This window comes from Podarcis cretensis (genome assembly GCF_951804945.1).
Source record: "Podarcis cretensis genome assembly, chromosome: 4".
Classification (NCBI taxonomy): Eukaryota; Metazoa; Chordata; class Lepidosauria; order Squamata; family Lacertidae; genus Podarcis; species Podarcis cretensis.
In genome coordinates, this window is record NC_137173.1 from 6,455,621 (window position 1) to 6,478,730 (window position 23,110).

General features: G+C 47.3%; 1 protein-coding gene across 1 annotated transcript in view; it reads right to left on the minus strand.

Moving 5' to 3' along the window:
• Positions 1 to 11,773: 11,773 nt before the first annotated feature.
• Positions 11,774 to 23,110, minus strand: part of CHRDL2 (chordin like 2) — a 50,774-nt gene continuing 39,437 nt past the window's right edge. The window contains exons 10-11 of the mRNA XM_079973956.1: positions 18,436 to 18,528; positions 11,774 to 12,949 (exon numbers count right to left, since the gene is read on the minus strand). Of these exons, the coding sequence (XP_079830082.1) occupies positions 12,870 to 12,949; positions 18,436 to 18,528 (173 nt within the window). The 3' untranslated portion in view covers positions 11,774 to 12,869. The remainder of the gene's footprint in view (positions 12,950 to 18,435; positions 18,529 to 23,110) is intronic.

Genomic DNA, 23,110 nt, shown 5'->3' on the forward strand with positions numbered 1-23,110 from the left:
TCAGGATTTAACCCCCTTCTGTCAGGCCTGTAAGACAGAGCTATTCCACCTGGCCTCCAATTTGAACTTAGCCTGATCTTTTATTCCCCTTCCTTCCCTCTCCCTCCCCTTTTTATGAAGATTACCCGCTCTGGGATCCCACAGCTAATTCTCCCCTGGTCTCCTCCCTGGCCCAAATAGGACTAATTTAGCCAGCTAGCCCTGGTGATCATCTAATGTTTATTGGATGGATTTCCCCCCTAAATTGATTTTTGAATTCTGAATTTATTATTCACGTTTTATACTGTATATTATGCTGTTTTTTGTTGCACCAATTAAGTGTTTTAGATTTGTTGTTAGCCGCCCTGAGCCCGGTTTTCTAAAGGGGTATAAATAAAAATTTATTTATTATTATTTATTATTTACACGCAGTGGCTGACCAGATATCCCAAAGGGAAACCAACAACCAGGATTCAAACTGCGGAGGCGGATCATAGCCAAGACAATACATCCGCTCACCTCCCTTGGTGCAGCGGCGTTGCGGGACGGAGTCAGTTTCACTGGGGCCCCGACGGTGGAATTCAAACTGCAGTGCCCTTCCTGATCAGGAACTGGATCCTAGCCTGCACCCTACATGGTCAGCACCAACACTTTGAATTGTGCTCAGAAATGTACTGGGAGCCAATGCGGGTCTGTCAGTGTTATATGGTCTCGGCGGCCGCTCCTAGTCACCAGTCTAGCTGCCACATTCTGGATTAGTTGTAGTTTCTGAGTCACCTTCAAAGGTAGCCCCACGTAGAGCGCATTGCAGTAGTCCAAGCAGGAGATAACCAGAGCATGCACCACTCTGGCGAGACAGTCTGTGGGCAGGGAGGGTCTCATCCTGCATACCAGATGGAGCTGATAAACAGCTGCCCTGGACACAGAATTGACCTGCGCCTCCATGGACAGCTGTGAATCCAAAATGACTCCCAGGCTGCGCACCTGGTCCTTCGGGGGCACAGTTACCCCATTCAGGACCAGGGAGTCCCCCACACCTGCCTACCCCCTGTCCCCCCAAAACCATACAGTGGTACCTCTAGCTGCAAATGGGATCCGTTCTGGAGGCCCGTTTGCAACCTGAAAAGAACGCAGCCAGCGTCTGCACATGCACGGGTCGCAATTTGCCACTTCTGTGCTTGCACATGACGACATTTTGCGCTTCTGCACATGGGCGAGCGGCGAAACCCAGAAGTAACCCTTTCCGGTACTTGCAGAACGCAACCTGAAAAACGTGCAACCTGAAGCAAACGTAACATGAGGTATGACTGTACTTCTGTCTTGTCAGGATTTGACCTCAATCTGTTAGCCGCCTTCCATCCTCCAACGGCCTCCAGGCACTCACACAAGACATTCACCGCCTTCACTGGTTCTGATTTAAAAGAGAGGTTGAAAACATGGCGGGAGGGGGGGGGGGAGAGAGATGCTGACTCCTTTTGCCTGAGAGTTATTGATTTTCTTCCAGAGGAAATTGGGTGGAGCAGCAAAAGCAGCCCAGCCTGTGTTGCCTCCCTCCCTCCGGGCTTTCCTAGCAGGGTGGCAACGTTCACCAGTCATGTTCCTTCTCCCCTGATCGATATGTTTGCTTCTGTGCTTTTATGTTTTGCCGGGGCAGGGAACAAGCCCTGAGAGGCATATGCAAACCCAGCGCGTGATTCTCCTCTTGGATCTTCCCTAAGAGGACTTTGCATGATAAGACGGTTGTTTGCACCTCTGAGGGTGCAGCTGGCTGTGGCTGGCCCTGTGCCTGCTTGGAACTATAAAGCACTGGAACCTAGAAAGAGGAGAGAAACAAATTATTATTTATCATTTCACGCGGTGCCTCCTGCCATGGTTTTTGATCGTGGGCTTTCAACATTACATAACATTGCACCTTTGATATGAAATGAGCTCTGCTGCAAAATAGGAAAACGCCTTTTTAAGGTTGGAGCCGATTTATTTGGTGGAGCATTGAACTGCCATTATATAGCTCCTTTTTGGGCTGACCAGAAGAAGGTAAAAAGGTAAATGACCCCTGGACAGTTAAGTCCAGTCAAAGACGACTACAGTGGTGCCTCGCAAGATGAAATTAATTCGTTCCGCGAGTTTTTTCGTCTTGCGATTTTTTCGTCCTGCGAAGCACGGACTTTGGAAAAGCTTCAAAAATCACCAAAGTCTTCAAAAACCTCAAAAAAGGCTACCACACCGCGTGCTATGAGTTGCTCCTCGAAATGAATGCACGGTTTTAAGAAAAAGGAAACAAACTTGCAAAACAAAGGAAACAAACTTGCAAGACGTTTTCGTCTTGCGAAGCAAGCCCATAGGGAAATCCGTCTTGCGAAGCAACTCAAAAAACGAAAAACTCTTTCGTTTTGCGAGTTTTTCGTCTTACGAGGCATTCGTCTTGCGAGGTACCACTGTATGGGGTTGCGGTGCTCATCTCACTTTCTGGCCGAGGGAGCTGGCGTTTGTCCACAGACAGCTTTCCTGGTCGTGTGGCCAGCAGGACTAAACAGCTTCTGGCACAACAGGACACTGTGACAGAAGCCAGAGTGCATGGAAACACCATTTACATTCCTGCCACAGTGTTACCTGTTTATCTACTTGCGCTGGTTGTTGTGCTGCTAGGTTGTCAGGAGCTGGGACAAGGCAACAGGAGCTTTGTCTTTCTGTTCTAGTGCAGAACATCAGGACCTTTAAAGCCCTAAACGGCCTTGGCCCAGTAGACCTGAAGGAGCGTCTCCACCCCCATCGTTCAGCCCAGACACTGAGGTCCAGCTCTGAGGGCCTTCTGGCGGTTCCCTGACTGCGAGAAGTGAAGTTACAGGGAACCAGGCAGAGGGCCTTCTCAGTAGTGGCACCCTCCCTGTGGAACGCCCTCATCATCAGTTGTCAATAAACAACTACCTGACTTTTAGAAAACATCTGTTTAGGGAAGTTTTTGATGTTTGTTACTTTATTGTGTTTTAAATATTCTGTTGGGAGCTGCCCAGAGTGGCTGGGGAGGCCCAGCCAGATGGGCAGGGTATAAGTATTATTATTATTATTATTAGAGTTGAGCTTCATAGCTGCGTTTCTGCTACCCTAACTTCAACAAGCCTTTCGTCCGATGGGAGTCATTTCAACAGTATCTCATTTCCACCCCTCCTGCAAAGTGTGCCCTGATCCAAATTGACAGGTCAACATGCCAAGGGTGGCGTTGCTAAGCCAAACCCTTTTATGGGAGGGGAGGCAGGTCGGTCCGTGATTAATGGGCCCACATAGGTGGCGTGTCCTTCGCTGGCCTTTCCTCAGAGTCCGCTGCCAAAGGAACGTCAGCCAAAGAGGAGCAGTTTTCCCGCTGAAATGCATCTCAATGTAACGGCAAAAGCAGATCACAGATATCTGGCACCAAAGTCTAGGCAGGAGAGGTGCTGGAGCACCAGCGAGGAGAATGTGCATTTTTATTTTTATTTTTATTTTTGCTGCTGCAGGGGGTGGGGGGTGGAATCGAGCGGAAATTAGAAGCAGGAAGAATTTGGAGAGAGGGGAGATGTAGAAATGAAGATCTGGGAGGAGATAAAGAGAAGCCTGGCCATAAATGGGAAAGGCAGGGAAGGAGATGTCAGTTCAGGGAAAGAGATATTGCTGGGGATTGTGGGGATTGCAAGATTTGGACATTTGGTGGTCATCCAAACTGGATGACATTTGCTTTCGGCTGTGCTCCACATGCTTTCGTTCCATCTTGAAACAGGAAAGTTAAGCGGGGACTTTTCTAATGGATCAAGGGCCACATTCCCTCCTGAGCAAAGTATTGTTATAAGAAAAATACTGTTCCTTTTCCCTTATGGGGTATCCAAGAGCCAGTATAGAGTCCTTAAGTGGGTTCCCTATTGGAAGGAGAAAACGACAGAGGCCGACCAGAGAATATTGAGAAGCAAAGCGGCTACAGTGGTACCTCGGGTTACAGACGCTTCAGGTTACAGACTCTGCTAACCCAGAAATAGTACCTCGGGTTAAGAACTTTGCTTCAGGTTGAGAACAGAAATCGCACGGCGGCAGCGGGAGGCCCCATTAGTTAAAGTGGTGCTTCAGGTTAAGAACAGTTTCAGGTTAAGAACGGACCTCCAAACGAATTAAGTTCTTAACCCGAGGTGCCACTGTAGTAAGTCTTTATTAAACTGTTGCAACAGGGTCGCCACTCACCACACGCAGGAGGGGAACCCAGAACAATGGTGTGCAAGCCTTTAAACAGACTTTTGAAATGGCCCACCCTGTAGTCCAAGACCACTCCCCAAAACATCATACATACATCACAGAAGGAGGCGGTCTACAGCAGAAATCCTCTCTGCCAGGATACCTGATAATGGTCACTGATTGCTTTACCTGGGCAGCCTGGCCATTCTTTTGTGATGGCAAATACTTTAATTCCTGAGTCCAGGTCACAGGCTCACCCTGTTCATACACAGATACGCCCTTAAGACGGGTAAGCAAATGACAATGCAGATGACTACTTGCAGAGAAATATTTGAGGTCGATTTGGGAGAGTCAGTGTTATGTACTGAGTTCAATAGGATCCAAAATGCAGTAGTCTGGTTGGTCCTAGAACAATAGGACCCAGAATGCAGCAGTATGATTGCTCCACAGGAGCCACCCAATCCAGCTCCAGGTGGAAGTGAATCTGCAACCTGATTGGCCTACAGGAGAATCCTGGAATTAGCCAATCACGTGGGGCCCATTGTGTAAATAATGTATATAAAGCAGACATTCTGGGGGAATTTCTGTTCTTCCTCACCACTATGAGCTGAATAAAGAGCATGAAATCCACTCTCAACTCCAAGTATATTTCAGTCAAAATGGTTTGGGAGTGTCAAAATGGCTTCAGGATTGCTCTCCTGTACTATTTCAGACACACGGTTTATATAGTTATGTATGTGTTTGCCATGTACAGTTATGAACGTTTATTTTATATTTGGGACCTTAGAATTCTTATAACAGTATCATATAACCCCCAACATTCTGCTGATAAACATGGGGCCACAGGACTCACACCTCCTTTCCGAAGCCTGGTAAGAGCTTGCCTGGTTTTAGGAAGCAGGTTAATAATAATAATAATAATAATAATAATAATAATAATAATAATTTATTATTTATACCCCGCCCATCTGGCTGGGCCTCCCCAGCCACTCTGGGCGGCTTCCATAGAAACCAAAAATACAGTAAAATATCACACGTTAAAAACTTCCCTTAACAGGGCTGCCTTAAGATGTCTTCTGAATGTCAGGTAGTTGTTTATCGCTTTGACATCTGCTGGAAGGGCGTTCCACAGGGCGGGCGCCACTACCGAGAAGGCCCTCTGCCTGGTTCCCTGTAGCTTTACTTCTCGCAATGAGGTAACCGCCAGAAGGCCCTCGGCGCTGGACCTTCTTCTTCTTCTTTGGTGATCCCTCATAGCCAAGTAAGATTGTCTTCCATAAACACGGTTTTAACTGAGAGTCTGTAAGTGACTGTGGAGGCCAGTTCTGGATCCACACGCCCTTCCACAGTGGGGACATTGGTCTCCGGGTGGGAGTTGATCACGGTGTGGATTTGCCAAGCGTGCTTTCCTCTTACCAAGTTTCTCCCTTGAGTCCTGAGTTCGAGTGTCTTCAAAGCCCATGACACCTTTGGTAAAGGCTGTTCTCCAACTGGAGCGCTCGAAGGCCAGTGTTTCCCACCTGTTGGTGTTTATACCACATTTATTTATTTATTTATTTATTTATTTATTTATTTATTTATTTATTTAAAAAAATTATTAAACAATTTCAACATACCAGATTATCAAATCATATAACCACATACATTATTTGGTGAACTTCCAGCTGCTTTGACTATAACTCCCATCATTCCCAGCCAGCACGGTCAATTGCATGTGGCCATGGAACAATTGCATGTGGCCTGAAACTTCAACTGCCATGGGTTGCCCCTTCACAACCAGCAACATCGGGTACCATCAATATTGTCTTCAGTGGAGTTTTTCCATGACAGATCGCTACCCCCTTTGCAATATCTGTGCTGCAGCCCAGTTTAGGGAAGTTTTTAACGTCTGATGTTTTATCGAGTTTTTAATATTCTGTTGGGAGCCGCCCAGAGTGGCTGGGGAAACCCAGCCAGATGGGCAGGTTATATTTAAATTATTATTATTATTATTATTATTATTATTATTATTATTACTGTTGCACGAGAAGCAATGTCTGCAAAAGGCAGAGGTTTCTACATCTTCCCGACGCATCTCTCCCCCCCCCATCCCTCCAGACGATATTGCAAGTGGCGCTATCCCACATCCCAGCCTGCCAAAAGCCAGTCTGCAGTCTGTAATCTCTGCCCACCGGGCAAGCTTAGTGCTCACCTTGCTGTTTTGCCAATTCTCTCTTGTTTGGGGTTTTCCCCACCCCCCCTCCATTTTGTTTCTGCACCGATTGTCGATCCGAGCTGCATTATAATATTGGATTTCTCCTCCATTGATTTCCATGGGCAGCTCCATTGATTTCCATCCCTGAAGTCATAAAGGTAAAGGTAAAGGGGACCCCTGACCATTAGGTCCAGTCGTGGCCGACTCTGGGGTTGCGGCGCTCATCTCGCTTTATTGGCCGAGGGAGCCGGTGTACAGCTTCTGGGTCATGTGGCCAGCATGACTAAGCCGCTTCTGGCGAACCAGAGCAGCGCACGGAAACGCCGTTTACCTTCCCACCGGAGTGGTACCTATTTATCTACTTGCGCTTTGACATGCTTTCGAACTGCTAGGTGGGCAGGAGCAGGGACTGAGCAACAGGAGCTCACCCTGTCGCGGGGATTCGAACAGCCGACCTTCTGATTGGCAAGCCCTAGACTCTGTGGTTTAACCCTCAGTGCCACCCGTGTCCCTATCCCTGAAGTCATAAATGGGTCTAAAAAAGGATGGGACGTAGGTGGCGCTGTGGTCTAAACCACTGAGCCTCTTGGGCTTGCTGATCAGAAGGTCGACGGTTCGAATCCCTGCGACAGGGTGAGCTCCCGTTGCTCTGTCCCAGCTCCTGCCAACCAGCAGTTCGAAAGTATGCCAGTACAAGTAGATAAACAGGTACCACTGCGGTGGGAAAGTAAATGGCGTTTTCATGCGCTCCGGCTTCTGTCACGGTCCTCCATGCTCCAGAAGCTGCTTAGTCCTGCTGGCCACACAACCAGGAAAGCTGTCTGTGGACAAACGCCGGCTCTCTCGGCCTGAAAGCGAGATGAGCGCCTCAACCCCATAGTCACCTTTGACTCGACTTAACCGTCCAGGGGTCCTTTACCTTACCCTGAGATATTCGACAGGCATGATGGCAACTGGATGTTGTGGATTTGGGAGTCAGGGTGATGCCCTGCGTCCCTCCCCAATTCTTGGGGTCCTGGAATCTAAGAGAGGTTTCTTTTGCTGAACTGGTCTGACAAATGAGAAGTCAATGACCTCACCTGGCCCCAGGAGTGTCCTCATCAGCATCCCTAAAAGATGAGCCAGGTTGGGAGAGATACAGCTAATAGAGGGTGGGCTAATGGGTGGGTTTTTCCTCCAGCCCCCTCACCTATCTGCTGGGTAGCAGAACAAGAGCGAGAGAGTTGTGTGAGAGCCGAGTTGAAGGAAGGATGGGAGCTGGAGACACAGAATCCTGGTTGCTCTGTGCTAGACCCAAAGCTGCGACTAATGGAGAAGCGCGACCTGTTTTGGTGCTGATAAGCCTCTTCGTCTTATGCTCAGGCTGTTTATACTAGGGGTAGGCAACCTAAGGCCCGTGGGCCAGATGCAGCCCATTCGCCTTCTAGAATCATAGAATCATAGAATCATAGAGTTGGAAGAGACCACAAGGGCCATCGAGTCCAACCCCCTGCCAAGCAGGAAACACCATCAGAGCACTCCTGACATATGGTTGTCAAGCCTCTGCTTAAAGACCTCCAAAGAAGGAGACTCCACCACACTCCTTGGCAGCAAATTCCACTGTCAAACAGCTCTTACTGTCAGGAAGTTCTTCCTAATGTTTAGGTGGAATCTTCTTTCTTGTAGTTTGGAACCATTGCTCCGTGTCCGCTTCTCTGGAGCAGCAGAAAACAACCTTTCTCCCTCCTCTATGTGACATCCTTTTATATATTTGAACATGGCTATCATATCACCCCTTAACCTCCTCTTCTCCAGGCTAAACATGCCCAGCTCCCTTAGCTGTTCCTCATAAGGCATCGTTTCCAGGCCTTTGACCATTTTGGTTGCCCTCCTCTGGACACGTTCCAGTTTGTCAGTGTCCTTCTTGAACTGTGGTGCCTAGAACTGGACACAGTACTCCAGGTGAGGTCTGACCAGAGCAGAAGACAGTGGCACTATTACTTCCCTTGATCTAGATGCTATACTCCTATTGATGCAGCCCAGAATTGCATTGGCTTTTTTAGCTGCCGCGTCACACTGTTGGCTCATGTCAAGTTTGTGGTCAACCAAGACTCCTAGATCCTTTTCACATGTACTGCTCTCAAGCCAGGTGTCACCCATCTTGTATTTGTGCCTCTCATTTTTTTTGCCCAAGTGCAATACCTTACATTTCTCCCTGTTAAAATTCATCTTGTTTGTTTTGGCCCAGTTCTCTAATCTGTCAAGGTCGTTTTGAAGTGTGATCCTGTCCTCTGGGGTGTTAGCCACCCCTCCCAGTTTGGTGTCATCTGCAAATTTGATCAGGATGCCCTCGAGTCCATCATCCAAGTCATTGATAAAGATGTTGAATAAGACCGGGCCCAAGACAGAACCCTGTGGCACCCCACTAGTAACTCTTCTCCAGGATGAAGAGGAACCACTGATGAGCACCCTTTGGGTTCGGTCAGTCAGCCAGTTACAAATCCACTGAGTGGTAGCATAGTCAAGACCACATTTTACCAGCTTCTTTACAAGAATATCATGGGGCACCTTGTCAAATGCCTTGCTGAAATCAAGGTAGGCTACATCCACTGCGTTCCCTTCATCTACCAGGCTTGTAATTCTGTCAAAAAATGAGATCAGGTTAGTCTGACATGACTTATTTTTGAGAAATCCATGCTGACTATTGGTGATCACAGCATTCCTTTCTAGGTGCTCACAGACTGTTTGCTTAATGATCTGCTCCAGAATCTTCCCTGGTATTGATGTCAGACTGACTGGGCGGTAATTATTTGGGTCCTCTCTTTCCCCCTTTTTGAAAATTAGGGACAACATTTGCCCTCCTCCAGTCTGCCAGGACTTCCTTAATATGATTAAGGAAGATATTATTTTTATCCCCCCCCCCCGCACAGTTTTATATTCTTTAATATACAACCACAGTATAAAGAGTATAATGAGAATGATTGGAAGACTTGTTTTGCTAGAAGGCTTTTTTATTTAAGTGTTTATTTAAGTATTAATTAGGAAGATTTTAAAAAAATTATGTACGTAAATTTGCTTTTTCTTCTTTCTTTTTTCTCTATTTTCTTCTTTCCTTCTTTCTTAATTTTTTTTCTTTAATTTTCTTTTTGTAGTATGAGTTTGTAAATTCTTTGTATAAGTGTGTAATTTAAATTAATAAAGATTATTATTTTAAAAAGGAAGACATTATATATATATATAAAATAGCAGGAGGAGAATGCTTGGCTTTAGAAACCAGTTTATTCCAGTCTATGAGACAGAGATACACATCTCCAAATAAATAGATTTCTCCCCAAACACACCCAATCAAAACAGGCATAAATACATTTATCAGACTGTGAACCTTTCCCCCCAAAAAACAGACAGGGGTGAGTTGAGTGCAAGTCCCTTTGCACGCTCTCCTCTTGTGACAAATGGACCCCATTTGGTTCTTGGGAAGATGCATCTTGCAGTTGAGCTGAGTGCAGCGGAGAACGGTGTGAGATACATTATAAATGTGATATAACCATGTACTAAACCACTACCATAGTGCACAGTGTTGACAGTCTGCGCGAGACCCGTGGCGCCAAAACCGCCATTATTCCAGGCACAGGCGAGTGATGGGGGAAAGCCTGGTTTTAAACACAGGGACAGCTGAAAGGGTTTTCCAGCAGTCACGAAATTAAAAGACACCTGCTTCTTGGGAGAAAAGCAATGACAAACCTAGACAGCATCTTAAAAAGCAGAGACATCACCTTGCCAACAAAGGTCCGTATAGTTACAGCTCTGGTTTTCCCAGTAGTGATGTATGGAAGTGAGAGCTGGACCACAAAGAAGGCTGATGGCTGAAGAATGGGTGCTTTTGAATTCTGGTGCTGGAGGAGACTCTTGAGAGTCCCATGGACTGCAAGAAGATCCAACCTATCCGTTCTGAAGGAAATCAGCCCTGAGTGCTCACTGGAAGGACAGATCCTGAAGCTGAGGCTCCAAGACTTTGGCCACCTCATGAGAAGAGAAGACTCCCTGGAAAAGACCCTGATGTTGGGAAAGATGGAGGGCACAAGGAGAATGGGACGACAGAGGACAAGATGGTTGGACAGGGTTCTTGAAGCTACCAGCATGAGTTTGACCAAACTGCGGGAGACAGTGGAAGACAGGAGTGCCTGGTGTGCTCTGGTCCAGGGGGTCACGAAGAGTCAGACACGACTAAACGACTAAACAACAACTCCACGTGGGAAGGGCTGAACTACTTTTGAGAACATGAGAACCTGCTGGAGCCAGCCAACGGCCCATCTAGTCGAGTATTCTGTTCTCACAGTGGCCAGCCAGAAGCCCGCAAACAGGATTCGAGCACAGGAGCCCTCTCTCCTCCTGGCGGCTGGGATTCAGAAGCAGGGCTGCCTCTGACTGTGGAAGCAGAATGCAGACCTCATGTGTCCCAATTCTTCCATGCAGCATTTACCAGCTCTGCCATTTTAAAATATATATATATATATAGCGCATATGCACCTAGGTAGTTTGCAAGTGCAGGACAGTTGCCGAACGTGAGCCTGGATAGCTCAGTTGGTTGGAGCCTGGTAATGATAACGCCAAGGTTTCAGGTTTGATCCCCGTACGGGACGACTGAATATTCCTGCATTGCAGGGGTTGGACTAGACTTGCAGCGGTTCTCAACCTGTGGGTCCCCAGATGTTGATAGACTACAACTCCCATCATCCCTGAGCTAGCGAGGGATGATGGGAGTTGTAGTCCAACAACTTCTGGGGGCTCACAGGTTGAGAACTGCTGGTCGCTAGACGATCCTTGAATTCCCTTTCAACTCTGAAATTCTACAGTTCTATGGTAAAATGTTAGAGGGTTTCTTTTAAAATCCGTCCAGTTCAGCGGTTTCCAAAGATGTTACCCCCCTCAGCGATGGCACCTGGGGCGGACCGCCGCCCCTCATCTTGCTCCGCCTCTGGGATTACGGAGAGGGCACTAAGAGTGGGGCTTCTGGAGGAGTAAATGGCCACCATCAGACTTTGAGAAACAGATATCAGTGGGCCATCCATTTTGCTCATTTGGATATGCGGAAGATTTTAAAAATAAATTGAAGGAACCGAAGAAAGAGGGGGAAGGCAATCAAGTTTTGAAATATCGAACTGATTGAAAAATGAGTGAAATTTATATATCTGAAAAGTATACAGTGTTACCTCGGGTTACAGACGCTTCAGGTTACAGACTCCGCTAACCCAGAAATAGTACCTCGGGTTAAGAACTTTACCTCAGGATGAGAACAGAAATCACACAGTGGCAGTGGGAGGCCCCATTAGCTAAAGTGGTACCTCAGGTTAAGAACAATTTCAGGTTAAGAACAGACCTCCAGAACGAATTAAGTTCTTAACCCAAGGTACCACTGTAAATATATATAAATAAAGTTCATCAATTTTTCTGATTTTGGGGGGTTGGCGGCAGCGGGAAGGGGGTTATAGTTTTGCTTTGCTATGCATTTGCTATTTTTATCTTGTGTTTTTATGCTGTGAACTGCCCTGAGATCTCTGGATGAAGGGCGGTATACACATTTAATAAATAAAAATAATAAACTAAATTGTTTCAATTGACTTCGGAATAAATGTGCAATTGCTACTGTTTTGAATTTTGTTGTGTTATTGTCGTCCTTGGTGGGTTGTGCAAACTGCTTTTCTGAAGAACACTTTTCACAGGGTAAGGTAGCGAGGGAATGGGGATGAGTTTGCGGAATGCCAAGGCGGGGAAATTTGGGGCAACCTCTGCGCCAGACACCCAAACAAAACAAAAAGCCCTTGACATAAGGTTTACATTCAAAATTCAAAGGAGAGGCAGAAGGAGAGTGGGCTTTTAAAAGCGTAGTTCCTCAAAGTGTCCAGGGGAGATCATTTGAATTTTGGAATTTGGAATCCAGTTCCTGAATTCAGATTTCAAATTCCGGCATTGGATGACAAAACTTGTGAGTTTGGAGTTTCATCAATTCTTGGTTGCACCCAAAACCTCGAGCGACACAGAGACTCCGACAGAGCAGCTGGGGAGGCAAATGAAAAATATTCCGTTTCTGCAACGGAAACCCTCTTCCTATTTGTCCTTTGCTATCCCAGAATAGTCGGTGAAACAGCAGAATCAAAGCTCTGTTATGATGGTTTCCTACGTGCTCTATAGGAAGCGGCAGCCCCTCAGTCTCCCCTTCCCCTAAAAGGTCTGACAGCATCTTTCTTCGTTCTCCTCCCCCCCCCCCACTACCCTTCGCAGATAGCAGGCGAAAGAGCCATCCATTCACTCTTGCAGCATTTGGAAAAGCTGGTTGCATCAACAGAATCTAGAGCGTTGAAGTCAAGCAGCCATATTGGTCGTCCTCATTCCCATGGGTTAATTTGCTGGCATTTTTACAAAGCTGGTTGTAGATTGTCTTTCCTGCTTCTGCGGCGATAGTTTACTCAATAATGCAACTTTCCCCCATATATATTAATATCAATAGACTCCACCCCCAATTCTTTTACAAGTTCTTAATTTCTCTGTCCGGACTTTCAGAGATCTTCGCCTCTGGGCCTTGCACCAAGAACGTGTTCCAATAAGCTGAGAGAAGATAGAAGGATATTCATTACTCACTATTCCCATGAAACGTATACCCTATAAGGGCAATAAACTATTTATAGAATATTATCTCTCCCCCACCCCCCATCCTCAAAAAAATAAATAAAAAATGCTAGCAAAGAGAAAGGATTCTCTGGTACTTTAAATACTAATTTATTGCAGCGTGACCTTTTGTAAATGAGAATCTCCTTCTGTCCTCCTTTTGCGAAATGAATCTATTCCTTCACAAACCACACGCCCTCTATAAGGAATGCAGGAAGATGACTTTGGCTAGGTTGAAACATTGAGTACGCCTAGCTTGGTACTGCCAACACGAGATTTTGGCAGCCTGGCGAAACTCCAGATGTCTTGACTATAACTCCCATCGTTCCCAGCCAGCATTGTCAATTGCATCTGGCCGTGGTGGACCTAAATTTTGGGGACCATGAAGCTTCAATTGTCATGGGGGTCCCGTTCGCAACGTTGGGTGCCATCAATATCGTCTTCAATGGAGTTGTTCCAGAACAGATCGCAACCCCCTTTAGAACAACTTTGCTGCTGGCTCTCAGACTTTGAGATGCTTTTGTTGAAATCTTCACAACAACAAAAATAACCCATTCGAGTTGCGCGACTCAAATTGGGTCTACCAGCTCCAATTTTTTAAAGCAATGTGGAGTCAAGTTGCTTCTGGGGCCACTCCAGGATTATGGGCCCAGAAGCTGCAGCTCCATGAGTTTCTTAGTATATCCAGCCTTGGCACTTGGCAGGGCAATGGTAGTGCCAAACAGCTGGAAGGCACCAGGTTGCCAAAGGCTGGACCACGCTGGCAGTGGGTTTCCAAGGTTTCGGCCAAGGGCCTCTCAAACCCTGCCTCTAGATTCGAGCTGACCAAAGGTCCAGTTCTGAGGGCCTTCTGGTGGTTCCCTCCCTGCGAGAAGTGAAGCTACAGGGAACCAGGCAGAGGGCCTTCTCCGTGGTGGCACCCGCCCTGTGGATCGCCTTCCCATCAGATGCCAAGGAAATAAACAAATATCTTACTTTTAGAAGACATCTGAAGGCAGCCTTGTTTAGGGAAGTTTCTAATGTTTGATCTTTTACTGTGTTTTTAATATTCTGTTGGGAGCCACCCAGAGTGACTGGGTAAACACAGAAGATGGGCAGGGTATAAATAATAAATTATTATTATTATTATTATTATTATTATTATTATTATTATTCAAACATTAAATGGAAACGCTGCAAGATATGGGAAGGTCATGGGCATCTGTGGGTTTAAAACAGATTCGTGGCAGACAGGAGGTCCTTCTGCAACACCTAAATCGAACCTCCACGTTAAGAAGGTGAGAAGACTAAACAGTCTTTCTGGTCCAGCGTCAGGTCCTCACCAACTTGACCAGAAGATTTTTTTTTGGGGGGGGGTGGTGTGGTGGCGCATGCAAAATTTAAAGCCAGTGTGGTGTAGTGGTTAAGAGCAGAGGACTCGTAATTTGGTGAACCGGGTTCGCGTCTCCGCTCCTCCACCTGCAGCTGCTGGGTGACCTTGGGCCAGTCCCACTTCTCTGAAGTCTCTCAGCCCCACTCACCTCACAGAGTGTTTGTTGTGGGGGAGGAAGGGAAAGGAGAATGTGAGCCGCTTTGAGACTCCTTCGGGTAGTGATAAAGCGGGGTATCAAATCCAAACTCTTCTTCTTCTTAAAAACCTCAAAATCCAGGACATTTGCTTTAAAATGCAAAATTCCTCCCGGATGAGAATATAGGGCCCTACCCCCCAGAAGAAGACATGTCTGGGAATTCCCTATGAGCCACACTGTGATCAGTCTCTTCTGCAACAGACTGCTCTCAACATTGACCCCCACCGCAAATATTTTATTGGGGGGGCGGAGGGACCTGGGCCCCTTAGAGCTGACACCTATGGTTCTCACAGTGGCCAATCAGATGTCCAAAAGGTAAAAGACCCCTTGATGGTTAAGTCCAGTCAAAGGCGACTATGGGGTTGCGGCTCTCATCTCGCTTTCAGGCCCAGGGAGCCAGCGTTTGTACACAGACAGCTTTCCAGCTCATGTGGCCAGCAGGACTAAACCAGAGCACATGGAAATGCTGTTTACCTTTCCACCGCAGTGGTACCTATTTATCTACTTGCACTGGCGTGCTTTTGAACTGCTAGGTTGGCAGGAGCTGGGACCGAGCAACGGGATCTCACTCCATTGTGGGGATTCGAACCGCCGACCTTCCAAACGGCAAGCCCAAGAGGCTCAGTGGTTTAGACCACAGCAGAAAATTCTCACAAACAAGCCCTCTCCCCCCCCCTGTATTTTCCAGCAAGGGGTATTCAGGAGCGTTTTTGTCACATCATAGCTAGAAGTCATCAATGGTCCTGTTCTTCACACCTTTATCCAATTCTCTTTTAAAGTTTGGTGGAAATTGCTGCCTCCCGCAGGAGCATAGCTGTCAACTTTTCCCTTTTCTTGCGAGGAATCCTATTCGGAATAAGGGAATTTCCCTTAAAAAAAGGGAAACGTTGACAGCTATGCGCAGGAGCGAGTCCCAGAGTTTAATGACGTTCTGCTTCTTTCATGCTCCGGAACAGCCATGACACAATCGCTAACCTTAGAGAGGTATCTGTCTGCTGGCCTTTTAAGCAATCTTAACAAATGATTCCTACAGGAAAGCAAAGCCTGTCCTTGCAGTTTCTGGTAACAACACTTACATATCTTCCAGGAATGCTCCAGGAGCTATTTTTAATATGGGGGATTATTTTTAATATGGGGAGGGGGAATGGATTCGTCTGACACATCTTCTGCTTCCCAGAATGCCAGATGGATTGCATATTATTAGACACCAAGCAGCTCTACAGACTCGGGAAGGGATGTGATTCGGCGTGGGTGGGGGTTTCGTAACCCTCGGCCCGCCCTTGACGAAATGCGAGCGGGTGTCTCTGGCAGCTTCTGATGTCCCAGCAGTCCAGTGACTAACAGGGCACAGAACAAATTGCGAGCTTAAGGCGATGTGCACTGCGGCTGGAGGCAAGTCTCCCTTCAGTAGAAGTGCAGACTTGGCTAAGAACTCTTAACTTCTGGCTCCGCCTAAACTCAAATCCTCCCGGTTTACTATCCCTAGTACTTCAAGACTCCCATAAAAGTGCCTGGCTTAAAACCGTCGATCAAAAACTTCACTCTTGTGGCCCATCCCCACAACACCTACTCACGATGGGCCCTACTAAAGCAAACAGTCTAACTGGTCAACGTCTAAAAGATGTTGAGCATCGGAACAACCTGGCCACTATAAGGAAATTCTGCCCTTGGTATGTTCATTTTCCACCTCTCCATTTTGATTCTCTGGCCCCATATCTGCACAAACTTATTATCCCAAAATACAGACGTGCTTTTACACTTGTAAGACTGGATGTTTTGCCATCTGTGGTACTCGAGGGTCGATTCCAAAAGATCCCGCCTGAGAAACCTCTTTGCCCCTGTGGAGATGGTAGCACCGAAAACAGCGGCACACGTCCTCCTGTCTTGTACTCTCTACAAAGACCTGAGGAACGAGATCATCACCCCACTCATACTAACCATCCCAGGGCGCTCAACCACTGCCACAATGGCCTTTCTTCTATCAGATAACAGCAAAGGTTGCTAGGCTCATAGCAGGGGCAATCAGAATAAGGGCCACTAACTGACGGCTGATTCGGGACTTTAAATTGTGCTCTTATATCCAATTTCCTTTTCTGCATATACTGTAATGTTTTACTGTTGCTATGGCCATTGGCTAATGCGAATAAAGTTTTGTCTTAAGGTGATGTGTTCACACCGGGTAAAGTCTGCAAGGGCAGCTAGTTTGAAGCTCGTCCCACATTCCGTTCCTTTCCGGCGCTTGTCAGGTTGGAGAAGTGTTTATTTGGGAACAGAGAATGCGGCAGCTAGACTGGGGACTGGGAGCAGTCAGCGAGACCACATAACACTGGTCTTGAAAGACCTACATTGGCTCCCAGTACGTTTTCGAGCCCAATTCAAAGTGTTGGTGCTGACCTTTAAAGCCCTAAACGGCCTCAGTCCAGTATACCTGAAGGAGCGTCTCCACCCCCATCGTTCTGCCCGGACACTGAGGTCCAGCGCCGAGGGCCTTCTGGCGGTTCCCTCATTATAAGAAGCCAAGTTACAGGGAACCAGGCAGAGGGCCTTCTCGGTGGTGGCACCCTCCCTGTGGAACGCCCTCCTGGCAGGTGTCAAGGAAATAAACATCTGACTTTTAGAAGACATCTGAAGGCAGCCCTGTTCAGGGAAGTTTTTAATGTTTGATGTTTTATCATGTTTTTAATATTCTGTTGGGAGCTGCCCAAAGCGGCTGGGGAAACCCAGCCAGATGGGTGGGATATAAATAATAAATTATTATTATTTATTATTTTTATTATTTATTATTAGGGCGCCAGGCTGACTAAGGCTGCCCTATCATAACATTCCCAGGCATCTTCCCCCCCCTCCCAACCAAAAGACTCTAAACTTTCTCTGGCATGTTAGTGCTCTGCAGGCCAGGAGTTATTTTCCACTGGGGAGCATTCAAACACACAAGACACACACACCCCAACCTGGAATCTCAGTGGTAGACTCTCAAGAGGGCTTTGCCTCGCATGGCATGCTTAGTTTTACAAGAAGCGCCCGTTCGATGTTGTTAGCTGTACCAGAAAGTAAAGTGTCTGGGAGGGGTGTGCATTAATCTCAACAGCTAAGAAAGCCAAATGTTTCAAGGCATCTTGTCTTTGAATTTTATTGCATCCCCCCCCAAAAAACCCCCCCACAACTGGTCTTGCAATCCTACCTCATCTTTCCTGCTCCAATGCATAGCTGTCAACGTTTCCCTTTTTTTTAAGGGAAATTCCCTTATTCTGAATAGGATTCCTTACAAGTTGACAGCTATGCTTCAATGGAAGGGACGCGGGTGGCGCTGTGGGTTAAGCCACAGAGCCTAGGACTTGCCGATCAGAAGGTTGGCGGTTCGAATCCCTGCGATGGGGTGAGCTCCTGTTGCTCGGTCCCTGCTCCTGCCAACCTAGCAGTTCAAAAGCCTAGTTCGAAAGCAGTTCGAAACCTAGCAGTTCGAAAGTAGATAAATAGGTACCGCTCCAGCGGGAAGGTAAACAGCGTTTCCATGTGCTGCTCTGGTTCGCCAGAAGCAGCTCAGTCATGCTTGCCACATGACCCGGAAGCTGTACGCTGGCTCCCTCGGCCAATAAAGCCAGATGAGTGCCGCAACCCCAGAGTCAGCCACGACTGGACCTAATGGTCAGGGGTCCCTTTACCTTTACCTTTACGCTTCAACGGAGAGGGGAGGGGGAATTAAATACATTTTTGTAACTTTGGTTGTTCCTTCCGCTGGAGTTAACAACATTTTTACCAAACCACCACCTCTCTGGGATTCTGTGTTGGCAAAGCCCCAAGCAGACCCAATCCGAACTGCCACACCACCTTTGAAAGTTCAGCTTGGGTCAGCCATACCTTCGTTTGTCCTGGAAACCAGTCGGAAGTTCTGCACTTCTTGCCGGAACTCTTGTTTCTTCACCTTCTTGATCTGGATCAAATGAAAGATTCCTGCAAAAAAAACAAAACCAAGAACCAGACACAGATGCATAGTTTAGAAAATTATGTGGGATGTGATACATAGATAGCAGTCAAGTACAACATTCCTTGTTTCCCTAGAGTGGACATGCAAGGGGATGTTTGGTCCAGCCAGTCAGAACTTCCTGTTTCCTCCTGGGCTGGGACTTACTTCCTCTTACATGTGATTAGAGGTGGATGTGACCTTACCTGTCCAGGTAACAGAAAAGGACAAGGCACCCTGCATACTCTCCCCTCTTTGACTTCCTCCATCGTTGGAGCAGCAGCTTTTTAGCTAGAGATGCTTCCAGCCAACAGAGGACAAAGGGACTCTCTCCATATGGGATAGATTCCACATGTATATACTTTGTAACTAAGTCTGCCTTCAGGGATCCATCTGTGAACTGAATGTGTGAGTAAACTTCTTTTATATATACTTTACACAAGATTGTGGCGTGTCTATTCTTTTAAGAGGGATATAAGGGATATAAGAGGGATATAATCTAAAGGGATGCGGGTGGCGCTGTGGGTTAAACCACAGAGCCTAGGGCTTGCCGATCAGAAGGTTGGCGGTTCAAATCCCCACAACAGGGTGAGCTCCCGTTGTTTGGTCCCAGCTCCTGCCAACCTAGCAGTTTGAAAGCATGTCAAAGTGCAAGTAGATAAATAGGTACCACTCCAGCGGGAAGGTAAATGGCGTTTCCGTGCACTGCTCTGGTTCGCCAGAAGCGGCTTAGTCATGCTGGCCACATGACCCGGAAGCTGTACGCAGGCTCCCTCAGCCAATAAAGCGAGATGAGCGCCGCAACCCCAGAGTCGTACGTGACTGGACCTAATGGTCAGGGGTCCCTTTACCTTTACCTTAAAAAGCTAAAGGTACCCCTGCCCGTCAGGACCAGTCATGACCGACTCTAGGGTTGCGCGCTCATCTCGCTCAAGAGGCTGGGAGCCGGTGCTGTCCGAAGACACTTCCGGGTCACGTGGCCAGCGTGACGAAGCTGCATCTGGCAAGCCAGGACCAGCGCAGCACACGGAAACGCTGTTTATCTTCCCGCTAGAAAGCGGTCCCTATTTATCTACTTGCACTTATCTACTTGCACCTTTACCTTACCAGGAATCTAATATTGAGAAGCTTAAACAAGCCTGCAACAAGCTAACCGCTGTGCGTTTAAAAGGGGAATGTAAAATTCTGCTAAGTTTTAGAAGTTGCCGCTGGCAAACCACTATGTACAGTGCACGTGCGGCGTCACTACGTACAGATCAAGCATTGTACGTAGCTGCACATGCACCCTACACGGGTGTCACAATGCCTTCGTTCGCCCCTGGCCTGGCACACAGCTTAACACCTCAATGGGCCTCTGGTTAGCCACTGTGAGAACCACATGCTGGAGTAGATGGACCACTGGCCTGATCCAGCAGCCTCTTCTCATGTTCTTATGCAGACTGAAGTGGGACAGGCCATGCTGCCTTGCCAGGATTCGACCACCTCATTCTGTCACGTGTGTGGACAACTCCCCGGCCTCAGGTATGTCGCTGGAAGCGAACCTAAGAACAGCCTCAAACCATTTCCTTGGAGGTTTTTAAGCAGAGGCTGGGTGGCCATCAGTCATGGATGCTTCAGCTGAGATCCCTGCATTGTAGGGGGCTAGACTAGATGACCGCTGGAGACCCCCTCCAACAATCCTATGACTCTTTGGCTCTATTGTCGAACCACCTGGAGCTCTGGCCCTGCTGTAACACGGAGCATAAAAAGGACATTTATTTTATTTTGCCCGTTCATCCCTTCTCCTATCTAAGAGAAACCTTCTTCTCCTCTCTGCCCTTCCCTTTTTTTCCACAGCTCTGGCCAAACGTGGTACATATTTCATCCGTCCTGGCAGACACAGCAACTGGGTTTTGAGTTTCTGCTAATCCCCTGACGTTTTGAAACGTGGCTCAAACAGGAAATATAAAAATATTTGTCTGCAGATTTATGCGCCTTTCTGTGCCGCTGCCATTGAGTCAATTGTTTAAAGCGGAGAGGAAAACGGACTGAGAGAGAGAGAGAGAGAGAGAGAGAGAGGGTGGGTGCCCACATTGAGTCACAGAGGCGAATCCTGCCAAGCGATTTAAGCAGGGGCAATTTGCTAGGCACATAAAAGATCTGGGGCTGCAGCCTCGGGGCACAACTTTGCATGGAATTTGCATATGCTAATTCCCACGTACACAGTGCAGATCCATAATTTGAATGCCACAGAAGGCATGCCAACTGATATTTACATCCAGCCCTTTGCCAGATAGTCTCCTATTAATTGGGGCTCCACCCCAGATTACTTTAGGTCAGGTCCTTCCAATTAACTTCACCACAGATCCTGCTCCAAATAAACTCAGTTCCCCTTCAATTATCACCCCCTGAACACACACACACACACACACCTGCAACTCTAGATAAAATCATCTTCAATTAGTTTATTTCCTCGTGTAAATATCCTACCCGGTTACTCCCATTCGATCTCCCCAAAATTAATTACCTACTGAGAAACATCTGGGGCACTCAGAAAAAAAAACGGTTTGGGGGTCTGGGCCCTGCTCTGAGAGACCCCTCCTGGACCCCCATCCACACAGAGTGGAGGGTTGGACTAGATGACGCCTTGAGGGCCCTTCCAACTCTACAATTCTGCAATTCTGTGAAATGGGCCCTCAGACTCAGAGCAGAGATGATGATAATAATGATAATGATAATGATAATGGTAATAATTTATTGGCAGAGGGGCTTTGGGATCACATCTCTGCACGAAGGCAGATGTAACCTAAATTAACCCGAGAACTTGAAATGTTTTCCACAGAGAACTTTCAGCGAAAAATAAATAAATTGGGAGAGCCCCCGACACCACCCGCTCTTCGTAACACACTGAAATAAAAAATTTAAGGTCTTATATATATAATAAATGTTCATAAATGTACCAAGCAAACACATCAATATATAAACCACATGTCTGAAGCAGCACAGGAAAGCAGCCCTGAAACCTTTTTGACTCCCAAACTGACCAAATGATTTCTCTGCAAGGTTGAAGGAAAATGGAAAAGCCACCTCATTGTCTTTTCCTTCACAAATCCTGTCTTAAGGGTATGTCTGTGCTTGAATAGGGTGTGATCCTGTGACCTGGCTCAGGAACTAAGTATTTGTCATTTCAAAAGACTGGCCAGGCTCCCTGGGGTATCAAATCAAGTGACCATTAACAGGTAACCTGCCAGACAGGAGCTAAACAACGCACTCAGATTTCTGTTGTAGACTGCCCTTTCTGTGATGTAGGTATGATGTATCTGGGGGGTGGTCTTGGACTCCAAGGCGGGCAATTTAAAATGTCCATATAAGGGCAGGCACACCTTTGTTCTGGGCCCTCCTCCTTTCCTGCGTGTGAGGGGAGCACCCTGTTGCAACAGATCAATAAAGATCAGACTTACTAGCTGCTTTGCTTCTCAATATTCTCTGGTTGGCCTCTGTTATTTTCTCCTACCGATAGGGAAAGGACTCTATACGGGCACTTGGATACCCCATAAGGGAAAAAGGGCAGATTTTGTTTACAACAGAGGCCAGGGTTCGAATCCTCACTCGGCCACGAAGTTCCCTGGGTGGCCTTGAGAGCCTTCTCTCAGCCTGACCTACCTCTGAGGGTTGTTGTTGTTGTGGGGGTTAAATGAAGAGGGGGAGAAACATGTACGCCACCTGGAGCTCCTTAGGGGGGAAAGATGGGGCACAAATGCAATTAAATAAATGCCATTAAAGAATAATAATAATAAAGGTTCTTTCCCGCTCCCCATGAGACTCCTGCATTGCGGGGTTGGATGACCCTTGGTGTCCCTTCAAACTCTGTAATTTTATGATCCTATTATCTATGTGTAGGCTTGTTAAAGGGGCCCAGGCTGCTCCTCCTTCCTCTGTTTTATCCACACAACAACCCTGTGGGGTAGGCTAGGCCAACGGATAGTGAGACATGGAACGCCCCAGGGAGGGTTCGTGACCAAGCGAGGATTTTCGAACCCTGGTCTCGCTCGCCTTAGCCCAACCACTACATCGCGATGTGGCCGGCGAAGAGGTGACGGTGCTCCACCAGCCTCCTATCAAGCCTAGAGGGCTGTGTGGTCTAGCGGTTAGAGTGCCAGGATTGCGGAGCCCTGGGTTCAAATCCTGACTTGGCCTTGAAGTTCACTGAGCGACTTTGGGACAATCTCTCACATGCCAACCTTCTGCGCCTGTTTTTTTGGGAGGCCCAACTCATTGGGAAAACCTGAAATTCAGTTCAGCTTGTTCCGCTGCCCAGAATCTTTCTTTCCATATCACTCCTTTTGGGTGGCTCCTCTCCTCTGGCCTCCAGCCTAGGGACCACCCAACGAACGCCGTATAAACCTGGCAACCCCCCCAAACATAGCGCCTCCACCGCTGGCAGGTTGTAAGCGATATCACTGGTCAAACATGACAAGGAACTGGGTGACCTGCTCTCTCGGTCCAGAAAGCATTTGTTACTCTGGAAGTATTTATTACCCCCTCCTTCCGAGTAGCTTTGAGTTTGGACTCTCACGCTGTGAAATATGCTCA